This window comes from Rhinolophus hipposideros (genome assembly GCF_964194185.1).
Source record: "Rhinolophus hipposideros genome assembly, chromosome: 20".
Classification (NCBI taxonomy): domain Eukaryota; kingdom Metazoa; phylum Chordata; class Mammalia; order Chiroptera; family Rhinolophidae; genus Rhinolophus; species Rhinolophus hipposideros.
Window position 1 is genome coordinate 37,385,044 of NC_138066.1, and position 27,939 is coordinate 37,412,982.

The window sequence follows — 27,939 nt, forward strand, 5'->3', positions numbered from 1 at the left end:
GAGAGGTGGATGTTCTCTGAAGTCCCTGGCGTCAAGTTTGAGTGCCTGAGGGGGGTGTGTTTTGCTTGGTTTTGAACCTGAACCTTCCCTGTGGCACCTTGATTTTCGTGAGTCTGCTTTCCTTTGCCAACTCCTAATGATGTCACATCTGGCACAGACGGTCTGCCTCAAAGCCAAATCCTAGCCAGGTAGGAGCTCCTCTCCCTCCCTTCCCTCTCGAGCCAGTCCTGTTTTGTTCATTATTGACATCTTGATGAAACAAAATTTTTTAAATTAAAAAGGCATAGAATTGGGGGCATTTTTTCTTGTGTCATGTTTGTTACTACTGGTGTATGTTGTTTTATCCTGAAAAACAAAACCTCCAGACTTTGAATTTAAAAATTTGGGATGATCAGTGAAGATTCCTTTATTAACAAAAGAGTTCATCTTTTGTTTACAGAACTTTGAATGCTTGATAAGCCATAGGCTGAGGAAACAAAAAGCTAAAATTTTATGAGAAATAAAGACAGTGTAGTTGCACGGGAGAAAAGCTTTTTTTTTGGGGGGGGGGAGGCAACGATTACATTTGCACCCTCACCTTTTGAAGAACCTAAAGGGGGATACCTTGTTCTAGATTATTCCCCTTTTTTGTTGCTTCTAGATATTAGCCAATCATCACGTGAGTATCAGAGGCTTGCACACACGGCTGTGGTTCTTAGCTCTGCAAGGAAAAAGGCCTGGGAACTTTGCTTTTTTTTTTTTTTTTATTGATTTTATTTCTCCAGGAGTTTTCTTACTAAGTGAATTGACCTTGCACAGTTAACTTGATGTAATCTTAAGAAAATATATGAAGTATGCTTTAGAAAAAATTAGGCATGCTCTAACCAGCCATCTCATTTGGCAATCATTTCCCACAACATTAGTCCTTTTGGGATGGGGAGGTGGGGTTCTTTTTACAAGTGAATGATTAAATCTACATACAAGAGATCCAAACTCTTGCTGACCTCCCTCTGCGACAACAACTGGCATTGGGAGACAGAGCACTGGAGCAGGCAGGGGACCTCTCTCCAAGACTTCAGTTGCCCCAGGATGTTTGGCCATCAGTCCTGGAGTGTCACGCCAGAGGATGTGGGCAGTTCACACACATACACTTAGTAGCTCCTCCCGTAAGAACAACATTTGTGGACTACTAGATAGGCTCGAACGCATCCCTTGGAGAAAGGATTGTTGTTGTTTTTTTGTTCCCACTTGCAGTCAGAGTCCTTTGAAAACACAAGACATTGCAGCTGGAGCACCTTCCTCTCCAGGGTTCCACGTTTCTAGGCCTTCACCCAGCAGCCCTAGTATAATCTCTCCATCCTCAGAACATAGGGAGCACTTGTCAGTGCTCAACTCAATAATGTGAGCATCTGGATAGTTTTTCAATCCAGAAATTGTGGATTTAAAAGGAATAGCTGCTCCGTTGCTCTGGGGCGCTGCTCAACAGTCCCAGCTGTATTCCTGAATTGATTTTGAAAAAGCAGGTGGTGTCCTGGGTCCATTCTCACTCCACCCCCACAGTTAAGTCAGTGGAAATGGGCCTGTATGGGACTGCGGAGACCTACACCAGGTTGTTTTTCCAACTGTCTTCTTCCAGCCAGCGCTCATAAACTTGCCCACCTCACAGCCAACAAATTTGGAGACAGGGATGGTTTCTTGTTTGTAGTAGCTGAGTTTCTGTCTTCTTTCCTCCTCACACTAATTTTCCCTGGGGTTTTGGGACAATTCAAGGGCCCTAAAGCCTCAGATATAGAGCCCAGCAAGGAAAGGTGGTCTAGGTGTGTGTGTGTGTGTGTGTGCCTGTGTGTGTCAGTCATTTCCTTTCTTGTGAAGTATTAGCTTTCATGAGTCACCAGCTGGTCCCAAGTCTCCTCTCCCATCAGACCAGGTGGTGTCCAGACCTGGCAGAGGCCTGGCTGGTGCAGAAGGAGGGGAGTAGGAGAAGGCATGGGAAGCAGTCAGAAGACCCTGAGAAGCGGTGTCCTTGGAGCTGTTCCCTGGATTCACTTGCGTCTGGTCTGGCCGTTGTATGATTCCACGAGACTTGTGGGAAGCAAAGGCCCTGGGGAAGGGGCTGCTAAGACAGAGCAATGCTGGACAGGACTTTCTGGGAAACTTCAAGGCTCCCAGCAAAGCTGGGCAGCTTAACATCCAAGAGTCACTGCAAGATGCGGAGACGTTGCCCTGGGGTGGGTGGGAGAAGGTGAAAGTGGGGTTCGGGGTGGGAGTATTTGGGTCGGGGGCTCAGTCCTTAGTCTTTTTTTCTCCATGGAGAATCTCACTCTGAACTTGGAGAGGCTGCAGAGTCCCCATCCTCAGGGTCCTGCCCCTGAGGGGAGATGGGCTGACCCCCCTTCACACGCTTCCACTTCATCCTTCGGTTCTGGAACCACACTTTGACCTGATGGAGGAAGCAAAGGAGCCTGGTTACTACAACCACCTCCCCAGTTCATGCTCAAGCTACCCAGGGTGCAGCCCCGGGTACCCCAGCTCTAAACACTGCTTATCCCTCCTCACTCCTCCAAAAGTCCAGGAACTGAGACCAAATCTGCCCAGAGGCCTGTCTTGTGTCTCCAGAAAAAGAAAGCCCTAGACAGACGTGGGAACATGTTCTACAAGTCACTGTGCACTGGCTCCACCCGCTTTCACATGCTCTGCCCCTCCTGTGCCAACACCCCCACCTCTAGTTTCTACTACTAAGGGTCTGGGAATAAAAGATCACCAGCCTCATCTTTAAGCATGTGTATAAAGCACCCTTCATCTTGGTAGCTCTGGTCCACACATTTTTTTCATCTGAGCTTCAGCATTACCTGCCAGGGTGGGGTTATGACCTGTTTTACAGATGGAGACTCAGAGAGGGTGGGAGACACGTCCCAAGGGTCACAGGGCTGGGAAGTGATAGAGGCAGGATTTGAATCTAAGTCTTCTGATTCTAAATCCAGCACTCTGGCAGGGCGCTTTATCAACTGAAAGCTGCTATGAAATCATTTTTACTATTATATTTTACTCCACATCAGAGCATGGGTGTGGGTGGAATGCTCTGAGGGAAAGCCCACAACAAAGGGCTAGGAACAAAGGGCTCATAGTGTGCCCAGGAACCAGCCACATACCTGAATCACCTGGAGAATTTATTAGAAATGCAGATCCTAGGCCCAGTCATTATTACTGCAAAATCTCTCTCCAGAGCTCTGGAATCTGCATTTTAAACAAGCGCTTAGGTGATTCCAATGCACACTCAAGTTTGGGAATAATCAGATCCCAGGAGTAATAATCTCACACGCCAGCTGCGTGTAAGAATCAGCTGGGGGACATTTGAAAAACTCTGATGTCCGAAATCCATCCCAGGACCATGAAAATAATCGCATGGATTTTATTCAAAAGTCCCCAGGTGATTCTTAGATCCAGCCACAGTTGGACTGCTGGACGGGGCCGAGGGAGAAGAAAAAAGGAGAAGTTTAGGGAGTCAGAGGTGGGAAGGGAGGGTGATGAGAGAACCAAGGAAAGGAGGGATGCCCAGAGGAAGAGGGGTCCCTTGGGGCCGCACCTGCCGCTCAGAGAGGTCCAGGTTCACGGCGATCTCATATCTCCGGAGCCTGGTCAGATAGTTATGGTGAGCAAACTCGGCCTCCAGCTCCCGCAGCTGCTCCTTGGTGAAGGCTGTCCTCTCCTTGCGGGCCTTGCTGCCACCCTCCGGTTTTCCTCGGTTCTCCTGGTTGTCTGGGAGAAAGGGCCCCACACAGGAAGTCGTGAGCCCAGGGGCCTCTGTTCCCTTTCTTTTGTCCTCACACAGCAGGGCAGCCTTTCCTTATCTCTCTTATTTTTAAAGAATGCTGAGAAAGGATCCATGTCATCCCTTTATCTTTCCTTCTAGTGTCTTAACCCTCTTAAAATGAGGAAGTTTTTTGATTCCCAACCTCAGGTGCCACCCCTCCCCCCCCCAACTGTTTGTTATTCCCAAAACACAAGAAGCTGCCGTTGGCTGTTTAATGATCTCTGCCACTCAGCCCACCCATCCAGCTTGACATTAGAAGCTGGCTTTAAACTTTTGGCTAAGATGCTCTAAAACAGAGGTTCTCTATCTTCAGTGACATCACCATTACCTGAGAACTGTTAGAAGTGCAACTCCTGGGGCCTCACCCCAGATCCACTGAATCAAAGACTCTGGGAGTGCGGCCCAGTGATCTGTTTTAACAAGGCTTCCAGGTGATTTTGACTGCATGGCCCAGTTTACAAACCACTGCTCTAAGACCTTGCTAAACGGGTGCTCTGGTGGCAGCAACAGCAGGGAGCTGGCCAGACTAGCAGGATCTCAGTGGCCCTCCCCACTGAATCGGAATCTGCATTTTAGCAAGATCGCCAGGGGAGCTGTGTGCACATGTAAATTGAGAAGTGCTGCTTTGAGCTTCTTCCCCGCCCTTTGACATGCGGAGGGGTCTGGAAAGTTCATCTATGAAGGAGGCTCTGAGTTAGACACAGCAGGGACTTAATCCTCACAATAACCGAACTAGATGAGTTCTAGTAGTAGCCCTATTTTATAGAAAACTAAGCACAGAGAAATTAAGCAGTCCAAGTTCATCCAGGGTCATCAGCCAGTGAGTGATGGAGGCAGGAATCAAACCCAGACAATTTGACTCACGTACTGTTCAAATGAAATATAGGAAGGGTTTACAAACTGTAAAGTGCTGTACAAACAATGGACTGTATCGCTCTGTCCTGAGCAGGGTAAGAGGCGGCTCTACCTTCACCTGAGTGGTGGTGGTGGGTGGAGTGGGCACAGGAAGGAGACCCATACACTTGCACAGTTAACTAACAATGGGTGCCCGTGTCCAGTGCAGGGTTTACAGGAACCACCCTTCCTGCAGGCTTTAAAAGTTAGAGAAGTCTTTCACTTCCTTGTCCTGGTTTTGCAGACATGGAGGTGGTGGCTCAGAGTCAGGTGCTTTACTGAAATCTGCACCCCTGCCCCCACCTGGATGTGTGTGTGTTGTGGGGGAGATTATCTGTTCTCAGACGCGGAGTCTAAACTGACCGGGGTGGTGGGTAAGGCGGGTAGGCTGCCCACACTCCCGGCCAAGCGGCCACAGCGCAGGGCTGGGTGGGGACGTAGGGACCCCGCGTCAGCCCCGCGTGCCAGTTCCCTTCTCAGTCCTTCTCCTGTTTTCCCCTCAGTCCCCGTGAATGTCAGGTTTCTCGTCCTCCGCGCCCGCGTCACGCGGGCCTGAGCGCCGGCTAAGGGCCGGGGTGGCGGCTCCTGGCGCGGGTAGGCGCCGCGTGGAGCGATCTGGGCGCCGCCGCCTCCGCCCGGAGCCCCAGAGAGAGAGATGAGTGGGCACCGCTGAAGTCCCGGGAACCCGAGAAGGCGGAGGCGGGGACGCCTCCGGGGGCTCCCCGATGTCCCGAAGCCAGAGTACTGGGGGTCGCGGCGCCGGGTCCGGATGGGCCGCCTGCGGGACGCGCCTGGGAGCAGGAGGGCGCGCGTTCTCGGGCCCGGGCTGCCCGCCCGGCGGCCTCTGGCTCCCGGCCGGAGAAGGCCGGCTCAGATCCCTCCGGAAGCGGGAGCGTGGGCCGGAGGGGAAGGACGTGCAGCCCCGGCCGGGGTCCCCCAGGAGCCCTCGGCCTTGGCCGCCGCGCGGGGAGGGCGGGCGGTCACGCGGCGGAGGGGCGGCCCCCGGGGCACATCCCGGCCCAGCCGCCCACAGTGAGGCCGGGAAACCCGCTCATTTCCCGCCCCCACCTGTCCCAGGGCTCCGTGTTTTCCAGTCTTTCCCTTTAACAACGGAAGGGGTGTAAAACCCTGGAGCTGCTTGCTGGAGCTTTGGAGGAAGTCACTTAACCTCTCTGGGCTTCAGTCACCTCATCAAGAAACTGGGGAAAATAAAGTACCTACCTCCTAGAGGTTATTGGGAAGATTGGACGAGCTAATGTGTGGAAAATGCTTTTAAAACTTGAGCGCGCTAAAAGAAAGTATTCTTGCCAATTCTTCAACTCTACAAGATGCCATCTGAGGGGCTGGGATAATAATAGGTTACTGGCGTTTGGAAGGCTCCGCTGTGCTTAGATGCAGCCGCTGCTTTAATCCTCCCCGTGTAACACCCTTAGGAGGAGGTCCTGTTATTATCCCCTTCAGCATTGGATGTGTGATAATTTGATTAATAGCTCTCCCCCCTTCACCCCCCCCAGAAATGTAACTGCTTTTTCTCACTTGCTACTGTACCTGGCACATAGGAGGTACTTGCTAACTATTTGCTAAATCCTTCTCAGGAGAGAGGAGGAAGCAGCCTCAGAGGGCTCAGGACCTTGCCCAGCGTGCCGGGCAGCTTTTAGGTGGCAGAACTGAGATTGGAACCCAGACCCACCTGACTGGAGCTGAGGTCATCAACCCTGGTGTCAGGTTCTCCATCTTGTATCTGGCTGGCTGGGGGCTAGAGCTGGACCCTGGCAGCTCTGCTTGTCTCCACCTCCAGGGTTCCTGGGGGGGCCTGTCCTCGGTTGATCCCCGTACCTACACTCCCCTTCTCCCCAGGCCTGCGTAGGTGTGCACAGGTGCCCTATAGAATCCCTGAAAACAACAGCTCTGCCCACACAGTCCTGTACATACTCCTCCTGAGAGAGATGAGGAGAGGTAGGGAGAGGACCCCCTTGAGTCGGTCTTAGACTTGTTATGTGGGCAGCTGACCACTGTCAACCAAGACAAGTCACTCCCTACCCACTCTCCTCTCTCTATCATCCTGATTTGGGCACTGAGGCCTCAGGATGGGAAAGAAGAGGAAATGAGATAACTGAATGTGTGAACCTTGGGCAACCCCCACTAGAGGGGATAGGATACTGGCTCTGGGAGGATATTTGTCCCTCATTAGCTTCCCAGAGGGGGAACAACTTTCATTCTTGATAGAAATGACAAAAGGGCCAGAAGTACCAAAGCTAGCTATGAAAACAGAAGTGGAAGTTACGGTTCTCTTTGTTCTGCAGCATTTTCATCAAGATAGAAAAAGACAGACTGAGCACTTCCATGCCATTGCCGGCAAGGGAGTATGTTGCCCGCCCACACGCGCGGTTCATGTGCACACGATCCCCAGGATGGATTGATCCCAAGAGTCCACCTTTGTTGGAAAGCTTCCCTCCCTCTCTGGGCCTCAGTTTCTCCATGTGTGGAATTATGGTGTTGGGCTGAGTCTTCTTTTCCCTGGGGAGCTGGTGTCAGAGTCCTTTCCCAACACGCAGCCCTGATACCCTCTTCTCTTTGCCCTACACCCTCTCCTGTGGAGAAACCCTGGCCTTGAACCTGCAACCCCTTCTAGTTTCAAATATTCTTGTCTTGGCCCCTGGTTCCCCCCTTCAGTCAAATCTAGAATCTTGCTGTGTGCTCTGTCCCAAGACATCTCCCCCCATCTCCAGCCTTCCCAAGGTCCTCAGCTCAAAGATGAGGACTATGCCAGGGAATTTTTTTCTCCCTCTGACATGCAAAGCTCCTCACTCCAAGCTGAGTGCAGGGAAATTGTGTTTGCAGAGGTGTTTGAGGACCCCTTGGAGAGCCTGGGTCTTAGCTGCCTCCAAGAAAAAGCTCTCTGACCTTGGGCAAGTCTCTTAAATTCTCTGAGCTTCACTTTCATCATTTGCAAAACAAGAATAGCTACATCCACTGTGATCAGAAGGCTGCTGAGAAGGTGAAATGAGATGGGTAGGGTGTGTCTAACACCTGGCACATTGCCTGGCACACCACAGAGACTCCGAAAAAACCATCAGAAGAGGTTATACTGGAGATGGAGAGATGATTCACGGAGGTGAGAAACAATGCTCCTCAAGGTATCGCGTCTCCAGAGCTGTGTGAAAGGGACACCTTTTCAATGTTTGCTCTTTTAACTATTTCCCCTTCACTACTTTTCTACATCTCTGCTTGGAGCTGTGTCTCTGGCCACTATGGATACTATTGTGTCAGCCTTCCAGGGGGCCGTGATTTCAGACACAGTAAGTAGCATTGATAAGAATCACTCATCAGTCCTCCTGGTCCTGCTTCTCTCTCAAGGGCAGCGGGTGCCTCTTCTAGGACTGCAGAGGGAGGAGGCTGGTGCTCAGCTGGCCGACTCCATGGTTAGGGAGGAGCTGCCTGCCCTGCTCCAATCCCTGTACAACCCTCTGGGGGAGCAGGGCCATGATGGAACAGTAGGCAGAACCCAGAGAAATGCAAACAGGATGTGTGTGTGATTGCGGTTTCCACCATGAGCTTTTACACCACCCAAAGTAAATTATTTCATAAATAGCTGTCACTTTTGGCAGGCCTTCCTAAAGTCAGCAGACAGCTTTATCGGAGCTACAAGGAAGTTCAGACAGACTCTGGGGAACATGCCTTTTTGCAGTCCTATATCTCTATCCCCCCAACTCTCACAGTCATTTTACATAAATTTCTATCCAAGACCAGATAGAAAGCCATAGGCCATGTATTTAAATGGCACTTTGCAGTTGATAATGAATTTCTTTCGGGCTTTCATATGTACTACAGAATCATAGAAGAGTAGAGCTGGAAGGGAACTTTGTGATGACCTAACGTCACCTTTTCATTGTACTGGTGAGCCTAGAGTAGGTAAGAGACTTTCCTAAAGACACACAGCAAATTAGTGGCAGGATTGAACCTCGATCTCAGATTTCCTTGATAGGAAGCTATTTCCACATATTAGCCTGCTTCCCGTTGTATCCTCTTAGTTATTCTGTGAGGTAGGTAAGGTACACATTAGCCATTAAACAGACGAGGATATTAAGACCCAGAAACTGAATGGCTTGCCAGAAGTCCCGTGGGTCTCATGCAAGGTTGTAGCCACTCTGTCACACTGCCCCGGGGGGACGATCAGCATGGAGGCTGTGCTCCAGGGACAGCCTCTGTGTCTGGGTCCATGTCTGTCTCCTTGGGACTCTCCAAGGAAGGGAGAGGGAGAGGATATTTAGGGCATGATGTCAGGTGAGACCCTGACAAACCTGAAAATGGTGTCTGGTTTCCTTCACAGCACACACCTTTGATGTCCTTGTTAGTTCTGACACTTCAACTTCAGAAGGAGGAGTCAAACCCATCAAAGCAGACAAGACCTGGGTGGAGCCAGCCCAAGACCAGTTGATTGTTGGCTTCCAGGACCTCCCTGGCTTCCTGGGACTGGCCGCCCTTTCTCACTGCGTCCTGCCCACCTCAGTGTCCAGGCCTTCTCCCTCTCCCATAGGTGCCAGAAGAGATATGGGTTGAGCTCCCAGCCTCTTTGAGGAGCCCAGCAGTGGGGCTGGGGAATTCAGGGTGTGTTTTCTGGGAGAGAAGCAGATTCTTCTGGAATGAGAATGTCTGGTGCTACAGTAGTCTTTGCTGAGAGTCCCAGGTGGGGTAGGGCAGTGAGGGTGGAGGGTGGTGAGGGAGAGTGAAATGGATGGGGCGATGAGATGGGGTGTGGGGCCTGTGGAAGAGGGGAACCGAGAAGTGAGGGGGGAGGGAGGCAGTGGAAATGAGAGGTGGGGGCAGCAGCAAGCCTCCAAGATGATTTGGGGGAGGCCTGGGCAGTGCTGGGCTTTGTTTGTGTTTATAAGTTCCAGATGTCGCCTTTAGCTGCCACCAAAGGAAGTGTGGGCTTCAGGCCCCAGGCCCCACTGCTTACACTATTTCTCCACCACTGCACTCAAGGAAAACAGGGAAAAACATGAAATATAAAATACTGGGGTGGGGGGTGGGGGAGAAATGCTGGCTAGAGGCCAGGGAAACCTGACTCAATGAGCAGAGAGGGCCTTGGGGAAAGAGTCTGGCTCCAGGGGCATGCAGGGGTCCTGCCCCTCAGAGAGAAAGGGCTGCTCTGCCTCTGGGATCATCCCCACCTCCTTGGGCCCAGGTGCCCTAATTTATTTAAGCCTGAGAAATAAGTGCGTGGGATGGGACTCCTGAGCACCCAGCACAGCAGGACGGTAGGCAGCTGAGGTGGTCCCTCAACTGACTTCATGATCCGTGGGCTCTTTGGACCCTTACATCTTAGAAGCTGGTCAGAATCCTGCTGCCCCAGTGGAAACGGACTTTCTCCAGAACTTCCAGATTGTATCTGGGTGGGGCCTGAGCCGGCCCAGGCACAGGATTTATGCTGATGCCTCTGAGTTCAGACAATGGCTAAGGCCTGGATTCCTGCACTGGGCTCCAGATCTCTACCTGTCAGAGAAGGAGGGGAAGGAGCTCTATCTAACCAGGAGGAAGGGGGTGCCCAGAGGGATGGAGTGTGGACTTTCTGTCTCTCCTCCCTAGCTGGCACCCTGGAGCCTAAGGCTTCTTCCTTAATGGGGGTCCTAGGGTTGGAGTTGGGATGAGAAGGGCTTGCAGCTGCTGTGTGGCCCTGAAACCAGCACTGCAACAATCTTGGACCAGTGAGCCTACAGTGGCAGGTAGGCCTGGCTGATGGCACACTGTAAAGGCTCCTTCTGAGCTTGGGTCACTGCCTAGTCGGATGCAATGTGGAATGCAGCCAGGATCAGGGAAGACTTTGAAAGGAGAAGGGTGCTCATTGGTAGGTTTGGGGAAAATGGGCTGAGGGGTTACCAAGTGCTGGCTGTGATCTTTATAGCTGTGATCTTATCTAGTCCCATAGCAACCCTATGAGATAGCAGTATCCTCATTTTTCAGAGGAGGAGACCAGGACTCAGTGAAGTTTAGGACTTGACTGAATTCACACAGCCAGGAAATTGTGGGTCCAAGACTTGAACTAGGTCTCTCCTGTTAGTGCACTTAGCATTACTCCCCTCTCCCCTCCCCCCCATTGCTAGGCTGTGGCCAGCAAGTGGATGGGGGTGGATGTGAGCTCACCCAGCGTGGTACTCAACATCACTCTAGTGACCCAAGTGACACTCCCTGAAGTTGTCCATTTATTTCTTTATCACCTCCTTTCTTTCTTCCTCTGTCAAACAGCCCACTTCTTTAGAGACTCATGCCTAAAACTGCCTCCACGTTTTTCATCTCTCTTTGTGGGTATAAGAATGCAGGGCCTGCTTATTGACAAAATAACACTCTATCTGGGTGAAAAAACTCTAGTGCCTAACGGTATGCCAAGCTAGGAAAGCTCTGATGTTGTGCCCACCTCTGAGATGTTGCTTTCACTAATGGGGTTTTTAACTGGAACATTTGTGACACTGCTAGAACCTTCTCCCTGTCCCTATACCCCCTGTTTATGGGCTGAATTGTATCCCTCCTGCCTAACTTATATGTTGAAATCCCAGCCCCAGTACCTCAACATGTGACTGTATTTGGAGACAGAGCCTTTCAAGAGGTTATTAAGTTAAATGAGGCCACTAGAGTGGGCCCTAATCTAATCTGACTGGTGTCTTTATAAGAAGGGTCGTAGATTAGGACATATAGACAGACACTAGGGATGTTCACACACGAGGAAAGACCATGTGAGGATACAGCAAGAAGGTGGCCATTTACAAGCCATAGTGAGAAGCCTCAGGAAGAACCAAACCTGCAACATCTTGGTCTTTAACTTCTAGCTTCTAGAACTGTGAGAAAATAAATGTCTATCATTTAAGCCACACAGTCTATAGTGTTTTGTTATGACAGCCTGAGCGGACTAAGACACCCCCTAATGTCCCATAGCCAAGTGCTCACCACGGAGGAGAGGGAGCAAAGCCGTGACGGGTGGTTGGCAAAGCTGATTCTAGGCCCTAGAGGACCTCTCTGTAAATTAGAACAAAGTGCCCTTTCCTCTACCCTAGAGAACACAGTCATCTATACATGTGACAGATGGGCCCTCTAGCTGCCCAGTCATGGCAGCCCCCCTAACTCCTCTGCCATGGTGGATCCACTTTATCGCTCAGCCACAGCAGCTCCACTTATTTCCTATAGTGGCCCTGGGACTTGGCAGCTGGCCCCAGTACCCTGTGGGGGATTCTTGTAGAGTCAGCCCAGCTTGCATGTGGCTGTTTATGTATCTTTCTGACCCCAACACTCTCTCTCTCTCTCTCTCTCTCTCTCTCTCTCTCTCTCTCTCTCTCTGACTCTGGGCTGGTTTTATGATTGAAGTCTGGTTCTCTGCACATTTTTTTATGAGTGAGATTGTAAAAGTTCTGATGCATTTTACAGAAGTATATCACACATGGTGGGAACCCTCATGCCAGGCAGTGGAGCCATGCTCAGAGAGAAGGTGACAAAATGAATGAATGAATGAATGAATGAATGAATGAATGCCAGGCTGCAATAGAGACTATTGAGCAGACATTGAAGGAGCTCCTCCTGTGTGAAAATGTTTCGGTGGTGTTAGGGAAACTGCACGATGAATCAGAAATCATTCTGGCCCTCCAGACACTTCAATTTTGGGGAGAAGGGCAGCCATATGCATCTATAACTCTGGATACAAGGCCAACTGTGGTTTGATGCTAAAATGGAGGAGGTATAAACAAGGCTTGTTCTGTGAGAGTGAGGGAGGAGTATGTCAAGAAAGGATTCTAGGACACTCAACAAACTAGAAATAGAAGGAAATTATCTCAACATAATAAAAAGCCATAAAATCTTATAGCTAACATTATATTCAATGGTGAAAAACTGAAAGCTTTTCTTCTAAGGTCAGGAATGCCCAGTGTTGCTACATCTATTCAACATAATACTGGAAGTCCTAGCCAGAGCAATCAGACAAGAAAACGAAAGACAAGACATCTGAATTGGAAAGGAAGAAGTAAAATGATCTGTTTGCCAATGACATGATCTTGTATGTGGAACCCTAAAGATTCCACAAAAAAATCTCTTAGAACTAATAAATGAATTCAACAAAGTTGTAGGATATAAAATCAACATGCAAAACTGAGCTGCTTTTCTATGCACTAGCAATGAACAATCTGAAAAAGAAATGAAGAAAACAACTTATGTTTACAATAGCATCAAAAAGAATAAAATACTTAGGAATAAACTTAACTAAGGCAGTGAAATACACACTTAAAACCACAAATGATTGCTGAAAGAAATTAAAGAAGACAAATAAATGGAAAGACATCCTATGTTTATAGATTAGAAGACTTAATATTATTCAAATGTCCTTATTACCCAAAGTGATCTACAGATTCAGTGCAATCCCTATCAAATCACAATAGCATTTTTTGCAAAAATAGAAAAAAAAATCTAAAATTCATACAGAATCTCAAAAGACCTTGAATAGACAGAACAATTTTGAGAAAGAAAAGATGGAGGCTTCATAATTCCTGATTTCAAAACATATTACAAAGCTACTGTAATCAAAACAGTATGATACTGTCATAAAGACAGACCTATTGACCAATGGAACAGAACAGATACCTAAAAGTAAATTCTCACCTACATGGTCAAATGATGTTCAACAGAGGTGCCAAGGATACTTGATGGGGAAAGAACAGTCTTCAACAAATCGTGTTGGGAAAACTATCTACATGCAACAGAAGGAAGCTGGACCCTTACCTTACACTATATTTAAAAATTAACTAAAAATGAATTAAAGACCTGAACATAGACCTAAAAGTATAAAACTCCTAAAAGAAAACATGGGAGGAAACTTCATGACATTGGGTTTGGCAATGATTCCTTGGATATGACACCAAAAGCACAAGCAACAAAAGCAAAAACAGACAAATGGGACTACATCAAACTTAAAACCTTCTGTGAAGCAAAGGGAACAATCAACAGAATGAAAATATAACCTACAGAATGGGAGAAAATATTTGCAAATCACGTATCTGTTAAGGGGTTAATATCTAGAATATATAAAGAAATCCAACAAGTCAACAACAAAAATCAAACAATCCAATAAAAAAATGGGCAAAGGACTTGAATGAACATTTCTCCAAAGAAGATATACAAATGGCCAAAAAGCATATGAAAAGATGCTCAACATCACCAATAATTGGGGAAATACAAATCAAAACCACAATAAGATATCCCTTCACTTCCATTAGGAGGGCCACCAACAAAAACAAACAAACCCAGAAAATAACAAGCATTGGTGAAGATGTGGAGAAACTGAAACCTTTGTTATAGTGGCGATGGAAAAGAGTATAGTGCTTCCCCAAAACATTAAAAATAGAATTATCATATGATCCAGAAATCCCACTTCTGGGTAAGTATCCAAAAGAATTCAAAAGCAGGATCTAGAAGAAATATTTGTACACCCATGTTTATTGCAGAATTATTCATAATAGCCAAAAGGTGGAAGTAACCCAAGTGTCTGTCCATCAATAGATGAATGGACAAAGAATATGTGGTACATACATACAATGGAATATTATTCAGCCCTAAAAAAGAAGGAAATCCTGTTATATGCTACAACACGAATGAACCTCAAGGACATTATGCTACCTAAAATAAGCCAGTCACAAAAAGACAAACACTGCATGATTCCACTTATATGCGGTAACTAAAGTAGTCAACCTCTTAGAAACAAAAAGTAGAATGCTGGTTCCCAGGCCTGGGACGAGGGAGAAGGAAATTGTTCAATGGGTATAGAGTTTCAGTTTTACAAGATGAAAAAGTTCTAGAGATCTATTACACAACAATGTGCATATAGTTAACACCACTGTACCATGCACTTAAACATGGTTATGATGGTACATTTGGTTCTGTGTTTTTGACCATTAAAAAAAAAAAAGTAGATTTCAAATACAAGATGTCCCATGGTAAGAAGTCTCAGGAGAACGATGAAGTTATAAACTATATTTAGAAAATCAGCACAGGTTCTAGTGGATACCACGATTTGAAATTTCTTAACTATAGCTTTCCCTGAAATGATGCTATGTACCAGTGGAGTCATAAACTTAAAAGAAAGAAAGGATTCTTGAAGGGGGTGGTTTGCAGGCTGGATGTTGAAATATGTAGGACTTCAATCGGCAGAAGAGTGGGGGAGAAAAAGCAAGGTGTGTTTGCAAGGCAAGTAAACTGGTATGGCTTGTGGCAAGGTGAGCGGAGGTGGGAGGGTTGGCCTGTAGAGGGAGAGCAGGTGGCAAAAGGGCAAAAGGGGCCAATTTGTGGAAGGTTTTAAACCTCAAGAGAAATGAGAGTTCACGTGGTTGGGTAAGGGCAGGTGGCGATCAGGTCTTGCAGGGGAGGGAAATCAGAGAGGGAGAGCTCTGGGGAGGCACACGTGTTGGAGTTGAGGGAGGATGGGACAAAGCGAGTCTGATGAAGGCAGAATGAGTATGTGAGAGCCCAGCCAGCAGTGCTGAGCCCTAGCACAGCGGCTCTCCCCCGTGGGCGATCAGATTCACCTGCAGCCAGGCTGATCACGCGCGACCTTCCCTTGAACCCTGTCAGGAAATCACTGCGAAATCCCTCATCCCCATAAATTAAAGACAACCACGGTAGCAACGACAGATTGGGGGCAAACAACAGTGGCCTCACAGCTGTCCCTGCCAGCAGGGGTCTTTAACACCCACTGGCCCGGGTCTGGGAGTGATTGGGGTGAGATAACATCACACTGGTGTCCTCAATCAGTTTTGTGCTGTGAATCAACAGAAGGTCTCAGGGTGGGGGGCCAGGGATCCCCACTTTCCTGATCATTTACTTGAGCACGTCAGCTCTACTTCCAGTGGGAGTGAAGGGGGAGCAGTTGGGGCTGGCAGAGGAAGGAGAGGGGAAAGCATAGAACGTTCCTCTTGAAACACACTTTAGTAAATTTCTGTTACCGATGCCTCCTCGGCCAGCCAGTATGGGACACATTGAACAGGCACAACTCAACCCCAACCTCCCCAGCAGATCTCTGAGCTCCAAGCTCCTAATTGATGACAATTGGATTTTAGGACCAACAATGATTGCAAGAAGTTCCCATGTCTTATATTCCAGACTCAGGAATTTCTGAGACAATGTGTTTGAAAAATTCAATTCCATTGACCCGACAAATATAGGGAGATTTGTTAGACGCTATGTTCCCAAGGCTGGTTCTGTAAATATGGGCCTAATGCCATTCATAGCATCTATTGCTTGAACTCATGGGCCAAGTACTCTTGTGGGTCACTGCATTAACCCTTCACAGAGATTCTGTAGAGAAGGTGCTGTGGCTGTGGTTTCATTTTACAGCTGGGGAAACTGAGGCTCCAAGAAGTTTAGAATTTTCCGAAAGTCATGCAGTGCTGACACTGCAACCTGTCTGCTTGACTGTGAAGCACTAAGAAAAACACATTTCTTATCAATACTAGTTACCCTTCCAGAGATGGCTTAGCAGGGGCCTGGGGGAGGCATTGAGTACAAGGGGCACTTAAAACCCCAGTAATCAAGAGAAATCATATGTTAGTGCAATGTTTTTAAGAATCAAAATTAATGCAAAAAATCCATGATGAATAAAATATTAAAATTTCAAATAAGACAGTAGCCAACCAGTGACTCAGGATTGGTGGGATGAGGAGGGGATCGTTGTGGGTTTGTCTCTTGTGAGTAGATTCCTGGAGTGGGTTGTGAGCCTTGCCCATCACGTTCCCCTTTCTTTAGGCTCTTAAAAGTTGATCTTTTCTCCTTCCTTCCCTTCCAGTTAAATGCCAGAGGAAGACTCAGGCAACCAACAGGGAGATAAAGATTTCCGTGCTGAACAGAGGGTGGGTCTGGAACCCCAGAGAATGAAGGAAAGTCACCTTGCTATATGCCCTACCTTATATGACTGCTACTGCTCCTAAGGGAACCTTGAGAGGGATCCCAGGGGTGGGAACCTCTCCCAGCCCGAGGCTGACCCTGTGAAGAGTGCAGGGTATTCAGGAGAGGGTGCCCATGTGCTTTTGGGGATGGTCAACTGCTTGGCATGAGAGTTTACTCCCTAATGCAGTTCCATGGGCCACCGGCCAAAAGGAAAGACACTCATTTGGATCTTGCTGAAACACGGAATGATTTTGCCTAAGCCCAGCCCTTGGCTTTGCCCATGCCTTCCCAGTGCCTTGGCTCCCAGTTCCCAGGAAAGTGGCTGAATGCAGCCAAGGGAGGTGTGGGCAGAGATGGAGCTATGGTGGCCGGCCCACAAAGGGGAGAGCTCTTCAACCAGGCACAGGACCAAGTTGCTGAGAGCTCCTTGGAGAGGAAAAGCAGAAAGTGCCCCATCTTCGGCAAATCTCCAACCAGGGCTGGAAGTAATTCAGGATTTCACCGGTTGACAATTTAAAAGTCCCTTCTATTGAACAGCCAGGAGGGTTGTGGTCATTCCCATCTATTATGAGTGCATTGAGGGGATTTTTCAAGCCTGAAGACCAAATATGTCAAAATGACGATTGTGCTTGAAATCTACTGAAGGGGGTGGGATTTGGGATCTGAAGTTCCGGGTTTGAGCTCACTTCGAGAGTGACCAACTGTCCCGGTTTGTCCAGAGCTGAGGGTTTTCTGGCACACTGGACTTTCAATGCTAAAATCAGAGAAGTCCTGGGCAAACTGAGATGAGTGGGTCACTCTCTTTAGACTCCATCCTAGCAGAGATCCCCTCAAATTTTCTGAATCTCCTTTTCCACACGTGTAAGAACCAAGATACTTGCTGGTAAGACTTGCTGTACTTGCCTCGCAAACTGCTGGGACTCAAAAAGAATTAATGAGTGTTGCCCACCGTGCCTTGAGCCTCCCTGATTATAGCATATTCACTGCCAGATAGGTATCTGCAGACCTCTCTGCCTTCTCAGTTTGAACTCTTTGGGTGGGGGAGGGTCGAGACCACCTTATTCATCTCTGCGTCCCCAGGGCTTTGGCCAGTGACTGACAAAGAGAAGATACTTGGGAAATTTGTGCTACACTGAAGGTGTTTTGCAAAGCACCTTCTCATTGGTTGGTTGGCACTCTCATTTTCTGCCTGTGCTGGTTAGCCCCATGAGGAGGTCCTCTGCAGGTTCAGACAGACAGATGTTGCCCCAAGGGCGGGTGTCAGGAGGACAGAGCGGGCCATGGGGGCAGGAGGCATGGATACTGCCTTGTTTTGGGCAAGGCAGGGCCAAAGAACGATAGGAAAGGTGAACAGGCAGCAAGAGAAGCTGGGGATGCCCCCATGGGGAGATGAGGAAACAACAGGTTCCTACCACAGGGAGGAGATGGACTATAGCTGGGATCTCAACAAGTGGACCGACCAACTCCATCCTCTGGCTTCTGGGGCTCCAACACCGAGCTAGGTTTTACGTGCATTCTGAGGTCCAGTGCTTGCCCTCAGCTGCCTGCCTCCCTGACTCTCCCCAAGGCCAGTGACCCCTCAGGAGGGCCTTTTCTGGGGGTCAACCAGAACTTAACATGCTGAACTGCCCCCTTGGCCTGGGCACAGCCCAACTGGGCAGGGTGATACCTTGTGGGCAGTCTGCCCCAAATCTCATACTCCATCTTCCCCTCACTCCTGGCCTTTCTCATCCCAGCCCTAGGCCTGCTTCTCTGCCTCCAGGCTCCTGGAGACATAGGGTCCTGGCTCTGCTTGACTGCCAGGGTGCTAGCCTCAGTCCTAGCCCTCCAAGCCTCTGACTGCCCTGTTGAGCAAACCCTGGGGCTCTGCAGATCATTTGGATCCAGCTGGAGCACGGTGGGGAGATGCATGACCCAGAGGCTGCTGGGATTCAGGAAAGCCCTTCTCCAGCCATTGCCAGCTTGTACTGAGGCTCCATCCCACGTATCCTCCAAATCTCTATGGATCCTGTTTTATTCTCTCACTGGCACATCCTTCCTAGGGCCCAGGAGTGCTGGGAACACAGACACAGCCCCCATCACCAGAGGATCCTAGAACTCTGAAGTAGAAGAAATCCCAAAGGTAACTCTTGCCTTTAGATAGTACTGTTCACAATTCATTGGTCAGGGCAATTGAGCTCAGAGAGGGCAAGCGACCTCTCCAAGATTGCACAGTAAAAGAATGGTCAGCTGCTCTTCAGCCACCTACCTGAATTCTCCTTTTTCCGTCTAGTTGACTTCTTCTCTGTCTCGGCAGTGCTTCCCAGGACCTCGTAGTCCTCACCTGGGCCTCCAGTGGCGTCCATCAGGCTTGGGCTGCTGGCCCCCATCTCCCTAGAGCCCCCAGCTGGGCCTGGGTTGAGCCTGCGCCGGGTCTCGGAGACAGGGAAATGCCAGTCAGGGGACTGTGGGAAGGCAGGGTGCTGCTCAGTGAAGACGCGCTCCTCCTGGGGAAGGCTGTGTGGGGTGGCCGCCAAGCAGGAGGCCGAGAAGTCGGGGTATGCTGCTGTCGCTGTCGCCGGGAAGTCTGGTTTCTGGTGGAAGGAGAATGGGGTTGGCGGGTAGTGGGGTAGCCCTGAGGCCCCACTGCCTTCGGAGTGGGGATTTCGAAGGCAGCCCCAGACAGGGGCTGGAGGGTGGGGGCTCCTCATGCAGCTGCTGGCCACAGGATCCATCTGCTGTCTGCTGCACGCCTCAGTCTTTCAAAGGTTTGATTCTTACACTGTTTATATTCAAATTTTTAAAAATGCAAAAAAAAAAAAAATCAAATAGGAGGGAAAAATGTTCAATAGAAAGTTCACCCCAGGAACCGAGACAAAAACCAAAACTAAAGTCGCTTTTTAAAGTCCGCGCACATGTGTCCAGCTACACATATATGTATACACACACCTCTGTCGGACTTCACTCCTGGCTTCCTGCTCCCCGACACACCAGCCTGCCTATTGGGGTCCCCTGTACATGTATTTGTTGCCGATGACACTAAACATTTTCACTGTCCCAGCCCAGAAGCACCAGCTGATGGAGTGCTCGTCCTAGAGCCCACAGCAAATGCCTGCAGAGGGCTGGACCAGGGCTGCTGAGACACACTTTTAAATGCTGCGGTGGGGAGAGAGTGACAAATTTCTGAAGTGAAATGTGAGAGAGGAGAGGGAGGGGTTAACCCGCACCCACACGATCCCCTCCAACCAAAACCCGAGCAGGCAACTATTAATCATCGGAAACCTTATATGCACATCTAATGGGATTTGCAGATGGAGACTTTTAAAGAAACATTGTCTGTATTTTTTTTTGAAGGAGAGAGAGCAGCACACACACACACAACTTCTTTAATGTGCCTCCTGTAACACTATGAAGTTATTTTATTGCACTGTTAACAAAATTCCCCAAGTCTTGGATTTGGAAAAAGCCTTAAGTCAGATCCAGAATCCATCAAGTGCCAAATTCCAGGGAGTGAAGCAGGGAATAAGTGCAAGAGACAAGTTTGCTGATTGCATTTGATTTAAAAGCCCTTCTACTGCTGCTTGCAAAAAGGAAGGTGGATTAAAAGAAATCTTTTTTTGCAAGTCTCAGTGGCCCACTAGGGTCTGTGGTATAAAGAAAGACATACTCCAGAAAAAATTTTTTTCTCTCTGCCCAAAGTGACATTCTCACTTTCTCAGTAACTTAAAAAAACAATCAGATTCTTCCTTCCGCTCTTTAACCCCCAACTTAATGCCAATTAGCCACACTCTTCTCTAGAGGGGTTTCAAGTCATTTTTCTCCATGGCAAAGGAAAGCCTCTTTAGATAAAGTCCTTGAAGTTTTTCCAGGCCTCCCCTACCTGCTCCCTGGCCTCCTAACCTTCACCAACCTGCTTCCCCCTCTCCACTCCCAGAGGCCAAGTCTTCCATAGACTCTGGGGCACAGAAATAGAATCAGGGGTATTCTCATTCCCAAAGGAGTTCTCTTTGGCAAACAGTCACGTGGTCTTCCTAACTGGTACCTATCACAGGAGGGCCAATTGCCATTTTAACCAGTCAGTCCATCTACTTCATCCCCATGGCCTTGCTGGTCTTTTTGGAAGGTTAATGTAATTTCTTGGAGGATGACATTCCCAGCCCACGAACCCAGAGCTCCTCTCACACTGAATATTTCCACGATCCTGAGTGGCAGGATTGGGGCTGAAATGGGCATGGACCATTCCATCTTTGCTGGCTGGTTTCAAAGGAGGAGGGGTCTTAGCTCTGCAGCCTGAAGGCTGCATACATGCTCTTCGTGAAACAGGCATTTCATCTTTTGGAATGGGCATTGTAGGCCAGCAGAGGAGATGGAGCCATAGCCACTAACTAGACTCATCTTTTTGCTTTGTCTGGGACTCAGCTGTTGCATACACATTTCTTCTCTGAAGTCCACCACTCTCCCATTATGGGTAAAGTGAGAATTGTGTCCTACATTTTACAAGCGAGAGAAATGAGGCTCAGACAAATGACATGGGCTGCTCAGAATCACACAGCTAAGAAATGGCAGAACCAGGAGTTGTCTTCAGGTGTCTGGAGCAGCTTGGACTGATGCATGGACTTTGGGCTTAAACCTATGTGAGTTCAAATCCTGGGTCTGCCACTTTCTGGCTGTGTGTCTTGGGACAAGAAACCTCACCTCTCTGAGCTTCTCTGTTCCCTCATCTGGGATGACAGTCCGTTCATCCACTGATGATAGCATCTCACATGTATTCCCCCAATGGATCCCCACAAAAGCCCCCTGAGGCAATCGTTTGTCACATCATCTCCTTTTTTCAGAAGAGGACTCTGAAGCACAGAGAGACTGTGTAACCTGCACAAGGTCACATAGCTGGGAAATGGAAGATCCAGAATTCAAATCCAGGCAGCCTGGCCCCACGGCATCAGAATGCCTACTGCACAGACATTTGAAATCTTTAAATGAATAATTCATGTGAATTGTGAAGTAGGTAACAGATAAATGAGGCTCGCTTTCTAGCGTATCTCATTCTTAACTCAACGATTCCAAAGGGAGACTGTAGGACCTGGGGGCACTGAGGAAATTCTACAGAAACAGCCTTGAGAGGTCCCTCGAGACCCTCCAGGTTGTGGGGGCTCTAGAAGGAATCCCTCAGATATTCTGGGAGGAATATCTATCTGGTCTGTCAGCTTCTCTAGGAAAACCTTCCTGGGGCCTGGCCCGGCAGGCTGTAACCAGATTCCTGCTCTGCCTTCACATCTGGTCCAGGGACCCCATCCCAGGGAGACCCAGCCGCCTGGCCCTTTGCCCCTGGAAGGGGTGGGCCCTGGGTCATGGTGGAGTGGGTGGAGAGGTCAGGAGGGGCAGCAGGGAGGGGGCGTAGCAGGGGTACTCTGTGCAGGGCCCTGGCACCCCGGCGCCCACACAGCTGCTGGTGTCTGTCAGCTACCCTGCAGGGCGCGGCTGGGGGCCCTGCTGGCCTCTACATCTTCCTGACAGGCCCCTCTTCTGAGGCCAGGAAAAACAACAGTGGTTCCTCCCCTCTCGGCAACCCATTTGTTAGATGAAGGCCGGGCACCAGCACCTTTAACCTCCTCAGAGTCAGCATTTCCCTGTCAAGGCCCCACAGACCCACGAGACAGAGATGGATGGAAGTGGCTGTTTGTGGAAAAAAGGCTCAGCCCTGAGGCTGGGCAGCCAAGAAGAGCAGGGTTTTCAGGAAGGGAGGGGCTCCCGTTTCTGGTTGTTGTTGGGGGTGGTAGGGGGAGGAAAAGGAAAAGCGTGTGTTGGGAGGAGGGTTCTTGAGGGCCCCTGAGGAGGGCCACACCTGAGCCATCCCAAAGAACTTTTGGAATTTCCCCCGTTATGCATGACAAACAGGCGTGTCCTTGGCACTACAGACCCACTTCTGTGCTTGGCCACCCCACCCATTTGTGCAGGGAGGGGGGGACTTGCAGGGTGCCTGAGGGAGAACCTGGGGCCTTTAGGCAGAAGATTTGAATTCAAGGTGTAGCCTTGCCTTTCCTCAGCTGTGTGGTCTCAGGCAAGGTACACCCCCTTTCCTGAGCCTCGGTTTTCTCACTAGCAAAATGAAGATGACCGTACGAGCCTCATGTGGCTGTTCTGAGGCTAAATGAACTGATGTCTGTGAAAAGAGCTGGCTGACTATAAAGGGTGATACATGTGGAGCATTATTATGCCTTCTCTTTCTTTATTCTGCTGGACCACAGGGCATGTGACATCTCAGTGGAGGATGAACATGGCCCATCCAAGCCCCCCAATACCTTTTCCTATGGCAACATAATAGAAGGTCAAGATCATGGCCTTGGGAACCAGGAGAGCATGGGTTCAAATCCTAGCTTTGCCACTAGAAAGTTGAATGGCCTTGGGCAACTCACTCGATCACTTGAGCCTCAGTTTTCTCATTTGTAAACCGGGAGTAAGCTTTTTCTTCTTTCCCCATCAGGTTGCTGAGAGAAGTGAGTGAGGTGAACTAGGAAAGCTCTCGCCATAACCTGGTATACAGTGTTCAGTGGTAATAGCTGGATGACAATGATGAAGAAAATATCTGAGATTTTCTCCTTAAGGACAACTTCAGAAGGCTCTGTGAAATACTGATATGCCACCTAAGAGAAATATAATGAAACCATTAGCATTCACTCACGTGGTAGCTAGAACATGTGAACTGGACAAGACACCTATTACTGAGCAAGACCTTGGGGGATGGAACAGGAGACAGACAAGCTTTGAATATGGTGGAACTCACACTGGATGAGGATATTTACCCCTGGCCTGGCATTTATTTGGACTGTGTATGTCCTTTGCTCCTCAGAAAGCTTTACAGCAGCAAGGTCATACTACCCTATAGGACTTTGTGAGGCTCAGTTAATAGGATGGACAGGACAGAGTTGAGTAAACCACAGAATACAGGCCTCAGGACTTTTGCAGATGCCCCTGTGAAGCCTGCAAGGTGGGGCCAAGACATTCCGCCCTAGGGAACCAATAATGTGGTCTTTTCTTAAATCCCAGAAAACACTGAGTTAATGAGAGTTTCCTCAGGCGAATGTTTTCTCTCATGAATATATTTTTTAAACATTTGGTGCTAGTCATACCTTGTCTATTACTAAGATTGTGGGCAGCTGACTGAAAAACCCAATACATAGTGGGGCCTGCATCAGAACCCTGGCTCTTGGAGGTCACGTGACCTCGTTTTCCTCAACTGAAAAGTGGAGGCTTGCTGTGTAGACCACATACATACACTCAGGAGGTACTCAGTAAACATGCCCTTTCTAGGGCTTCTGAAGGAGTTAGAGGTGTGTTGACTAAAGGAAAGGCTCTAAGTTAGGGCAACCAGATAAAATACAGGGAGCCCGGTTAAATATGTTCCATGCGATATTGGCGACATACGCTAAAAAGTTATTCGTTGTTTATCTGAAATTCAAATTTAGCTGGGTGTCCTTTTTTGGCCCCCTAAGTCTGGAAACCTTAATCTAAGACAAAGTCATCCTGATAAAGAAGGCTCAGGCCTTACCTCCTAAGCCAGGATATTTGCACTTTGACAGAAGGTTCTGGAAGGAAACTCTAAAGGAAGTTTTGGGGGTGGGGGGTGGGGGGTGGTAGTTGGGTAGGTTTGCCTTTGGCTGTTGGCTTTCTGGTTGCAGGAGGAGCCCAGGGTCTCCCAGGAAGGTCTCCCATGGAAGCCTTTTGAGTGAGACAAAGCAGAAGGGAGGAGGAAGGAGGGAGGAAGGGCATCAAGGTGGAGAGAGTGAGGACAAAGGTGAGTGCCCCTGGGCAGGAAGTGCTGAAAGAGAGAAGGAGGGAGGCCACCAATGCTGGCTGGGCAGGGCGCCAGCCTGGGAGGCTCCTGGTCACCCGCTTCCCGGGGCGCACTTTTGCAGCCCTTGCTTGCAAGGCAGCAGTGCCATTATTTGGGGGAAAACCAGCTAACCAGATAGGACAGCAAACTGGGGATTTATGTGGTGTGGGAACAGCTCGGGTTTCCCTCACTGTTTATCCAGCAGTATTTTTTAAAACAGAAATCAGCGCGCGGGTAACCACAGCTGTGAGTTACTGGCTCTGGCTGTAAGGGGTGTGGGGGGACGGTCTCCCCCACAGTGTTTTGCTCTGTATCAGCTTGGAAGTTGCTGAAGGAATGCAACCTCCACAGCCAGGGTCCAAGTGGAAAGGGTGGCCCTGGGCAGATCCTAGGTAGCTCTCTCTCCCCTAGGAGGGATCCTTAGAGATCACTCAGTCTAGGCGTCACAACCCCACCTGGGGCCAGATCAGTACACACAAGCTAGAGAAGCCAGCTGGGAGAGAGACAGAGGAGTGCAGTGAGAGAGGGGCCCCAACAGCTACTTGGTACTGGTCAATTTTGCCTTGCAAGAACATGGGCCTAGTTTTACCAGACCTTTCCAGTTTTTAAAAAGAACCACGATTCTAGATTTTTATAGGCAATCTCTCAATTTTCAAATGTTGGTAATGAGTTAAAAATGCTGCTGGTCAATTAAAAGAGGCCCACGGGCAGATTTTGGTTCTCAAAATGGCAATTTGCAATCTCAGGTCTTTTCCAAGTCTGCCTGCTCCCCATTTTACAGATGACAAAACTGAGGCCCAGAGAGGCCTAGTGACTTGCCCAAGACTGCACACTTTGCTATTGGGAAAACCATGGGTCCAGGACACCTGTCCTGTTCTCCTTGCCCAAGCTAGCAATTTTGCTGGCTGAGCCTGGGGTCTCACCAAGCAGTTCTCAAGTGTTCCTGAGCAGCTCTCATTTGCACAGATATGATATTTGCTAACAAACCCATAAACTACTCGATTCTGACAATGACCCTGAGGGAGCGAGGCTGGCATGAATCCACTTTTTACAAGTAAGGACACAGAGGCTGGGGAGGCCAGGTGACTTGCAGAGTGTAGTCTTAGGAAGGGCTAAAGCCTGGGCAGATCTCTGATTTTTCCATTCCCAACCTCTGTCATCCTCAGGGAGACAGACTGAGATGGATAATAAACTTCTAAAAGGGAACAGAAAATGGATAAGATACTTGGGTAAACTGAATATTCCTCGTAACTTAAAGTTAATTGAAAATCCATAGGTTATCAATTTTCCAAGCAAGAGAATAAAATAGAAGGTTATTTCAAAGAGCAATTATACGAGGCATGGTTTAATCTTTCTTTGATGATTCCAAAGGCATTTCAGGGGAATGTAATACCTTGGGGCATCATTATGAACACCAATAATTACTGTGTTAGGCTGTGAGACAAGTTCTCATCAATTCCCTCCTGGCTATTTGGGTTGTTGTAGGAGATGATCACAGCACACGGTGGTGAGCACATGTGTGCTCCTGCGCTGCTCTCTCTGTCTTTGTCTGTTTCAGGGCGGTGTTGTGGAGAAAGCAGTGTCCCAGGAAGAATCCTGTTGACCTTCACCTACTTCTCCTATAACATGGGGCTAATGCTGACGCCTTCTATACTCACTGTACAAGGTTCTACTTAACAAAAGGCCTCAGATGGCACTGTGTCCGAGCAGGAGGGCACTTCAGGTCATAGTGTACACCAGCTTCATTTTATCACGGAGGAGTCTGAAGCCCAGAGAGTTTAGGGGCCTTGTCCAAGGTCACAGAGCCAGGGTGGGGGTGCTAGAATCTGGGTTTTCTGCTTTCTAGACTTTCCTGAATACCATGCTGAGGCAGAGAAGACTTGTGGGAACTGAAAGCTTAACATGCGATCACACATGCAAACAGAGACTCATGGGGCCTCTTTGGCCCCAAATCTTCCCTGCCTCAGAAGAGGGACTGCCCAAATCCAGGGAGGAGGTGAACTCCTTACTTCAGGGTGGGGAAGACCCTGGGCCAGGGTAGCTGAGACACCACCGTGAGGTTTATTGTTTCATGAATGTCGGAGCATTTTACAATGTGGTAATTTTGAGTGTACAGGCTCCCAGGGCCTTTCTTCTTTTAATTGAAGAAATAAACAATCTCCTCTAAGGCATGCTCGGCCAGGGAGAAAGGCAGGTGCAATGTAAACCGAGGAGAGCAGCAGCCTGGAAGGATTCTGTGTCATGGAGAAGTGAAACACCCAGGAACTAGAGAGCATGCTGGCCTTGCCTGAGCCCTGGGAGAGGAAGGTCACCAGGGGTCCCCCACACACATAAGCTCCTGTACACATACGCCTGCCTCCGGCCTGGGCCTTGCAGTCCCTACATAGACCCCATGCATTCGGGCCACATGTCACACAGAATTGAAGAGAACGCACCAGCACCACGTGTGTGTCCATGACAGATGCTCTCAAGAGATGCTACTTCATGTACCTCCTCACCCTTGTGGCAGAGCCCGTCATCTGGGCAGAAATACCAAAGCAGGGGTAGGCACAGAAACACGGCACAGCCACAAATGCTCGATAAGGTACTCCCAACCACATGCACACACAACTAGACACGCTAGGAGGCACATCAGGACAAAAGTGTCCCCACATCCCTCTCCCTCTGTACACCGTGAATGTTCTCCCTCACCAGACATTGTAGGGAGTTTCTTTATCCATCCAAATTCTCAGACAGCGGGACACAGAGATGTACACAGAGATGTTCAGAGAGCTCTGAAACCCTGATGTACAGGCTCTTTGACCTGTCACACACACGTGCACACACACATATGCACACACTGATGCATGGCATCAGCTTTGGGTTAGTTTTGAGAGCTTAATGTGTGTGTTTCCGTTTTCAAATAGCAGCATTCATCTCTTTTGGCTTAACCAGCATAACAACTCCCACGTTCGGCACCCAAACAGTTAATGTCCCAGGTCTTGGACCTTCAAAGCATCGCACACCCTGGTCAAAGGGTCCTGCTGATAGTCTGTAGAGGTGCTTTCATCTACACTGAGAGGAAGAGTAAGAAAACCTGGTTCAAGGTTTTAAACCAGAAACATTCTATCTTGGGAACGGTTCGATGGGCCCTGGTGCGCTATCTGGTGGTTAGGACCAGAACTGCAGCACATTCCGCAACGAGCCTGGGCCTAAGCTTCTACCTCTTCCAGAGTGTGAGGACCCCCTTTCGACCATATAATGGTGGGGAGGGATGGGGTGTAAGTCCCATTACCCCTGCGACTCCATAGCTGCATGCAGACAGGAAGGGAGGGAAGAGAGCTACCTTCAGGTTACCGAACCCCTCCTTTCCAACATAACCCCTGGCTTACGTCCACCTCAACTTTTAATTTCTGTCTTTTAAATGGAAGAAATGTGAAAGCCAGTGGGCTGGACATTGTTCCCACCCCTCTGCTGTTAACTATAGCCAACAAATATTTATTGAGTCCCTCCTGCCTTAAGTGCTGGAGTGAACAAAACAGGTCAAGTTCCT

The 27,939-nt window shown here is 48.9% G+C and overlaps 1 protein-coding gene across 3 annotated transcripts; it reads right to left on the reverse strand.

Moving 5' to 3' along the window:
- Positions 1-376: 376 nt before the first annotated feature.
- MEOX1 (mesenchyme homeobox 1) lies at positions 377-19,766 on the reverse strand (the record flags this gene model as incomplete). Of its 3 annotated transcripts, XM_081028241.1 has the most annotated exons (4): positions 759-2,419; positions 3,563-3,735; positions 18,846-19,170; positions 19,526-19,766. In XM_081028241.1, 3 exons carry the CDS (start codon positions 18,964-18,966, stop codon positions 2,297-2,299), a joined length of 417 nt encoding a protein of 138 aa, XP_080884367.1. The 3 variants fall into 3 exon arrangements, with proteins under 3 accessions (XP_080884366.1, XP_080884367.1, XP_080884368.1); XM_081028240.1 differs by having other exon boundaries at positions 377-2,419; positions 18,846-19,741; XM_081028242.1 differs by lacking the exons at positions 3,563-3,735; positions 19,526-19,766 and having other exon boundaries at positions 2,334-2,419; positions 18,846-19,311.
- Between the last annotated feature and the right edge of the window lie 8,173 nt (positions 19,767-27,939).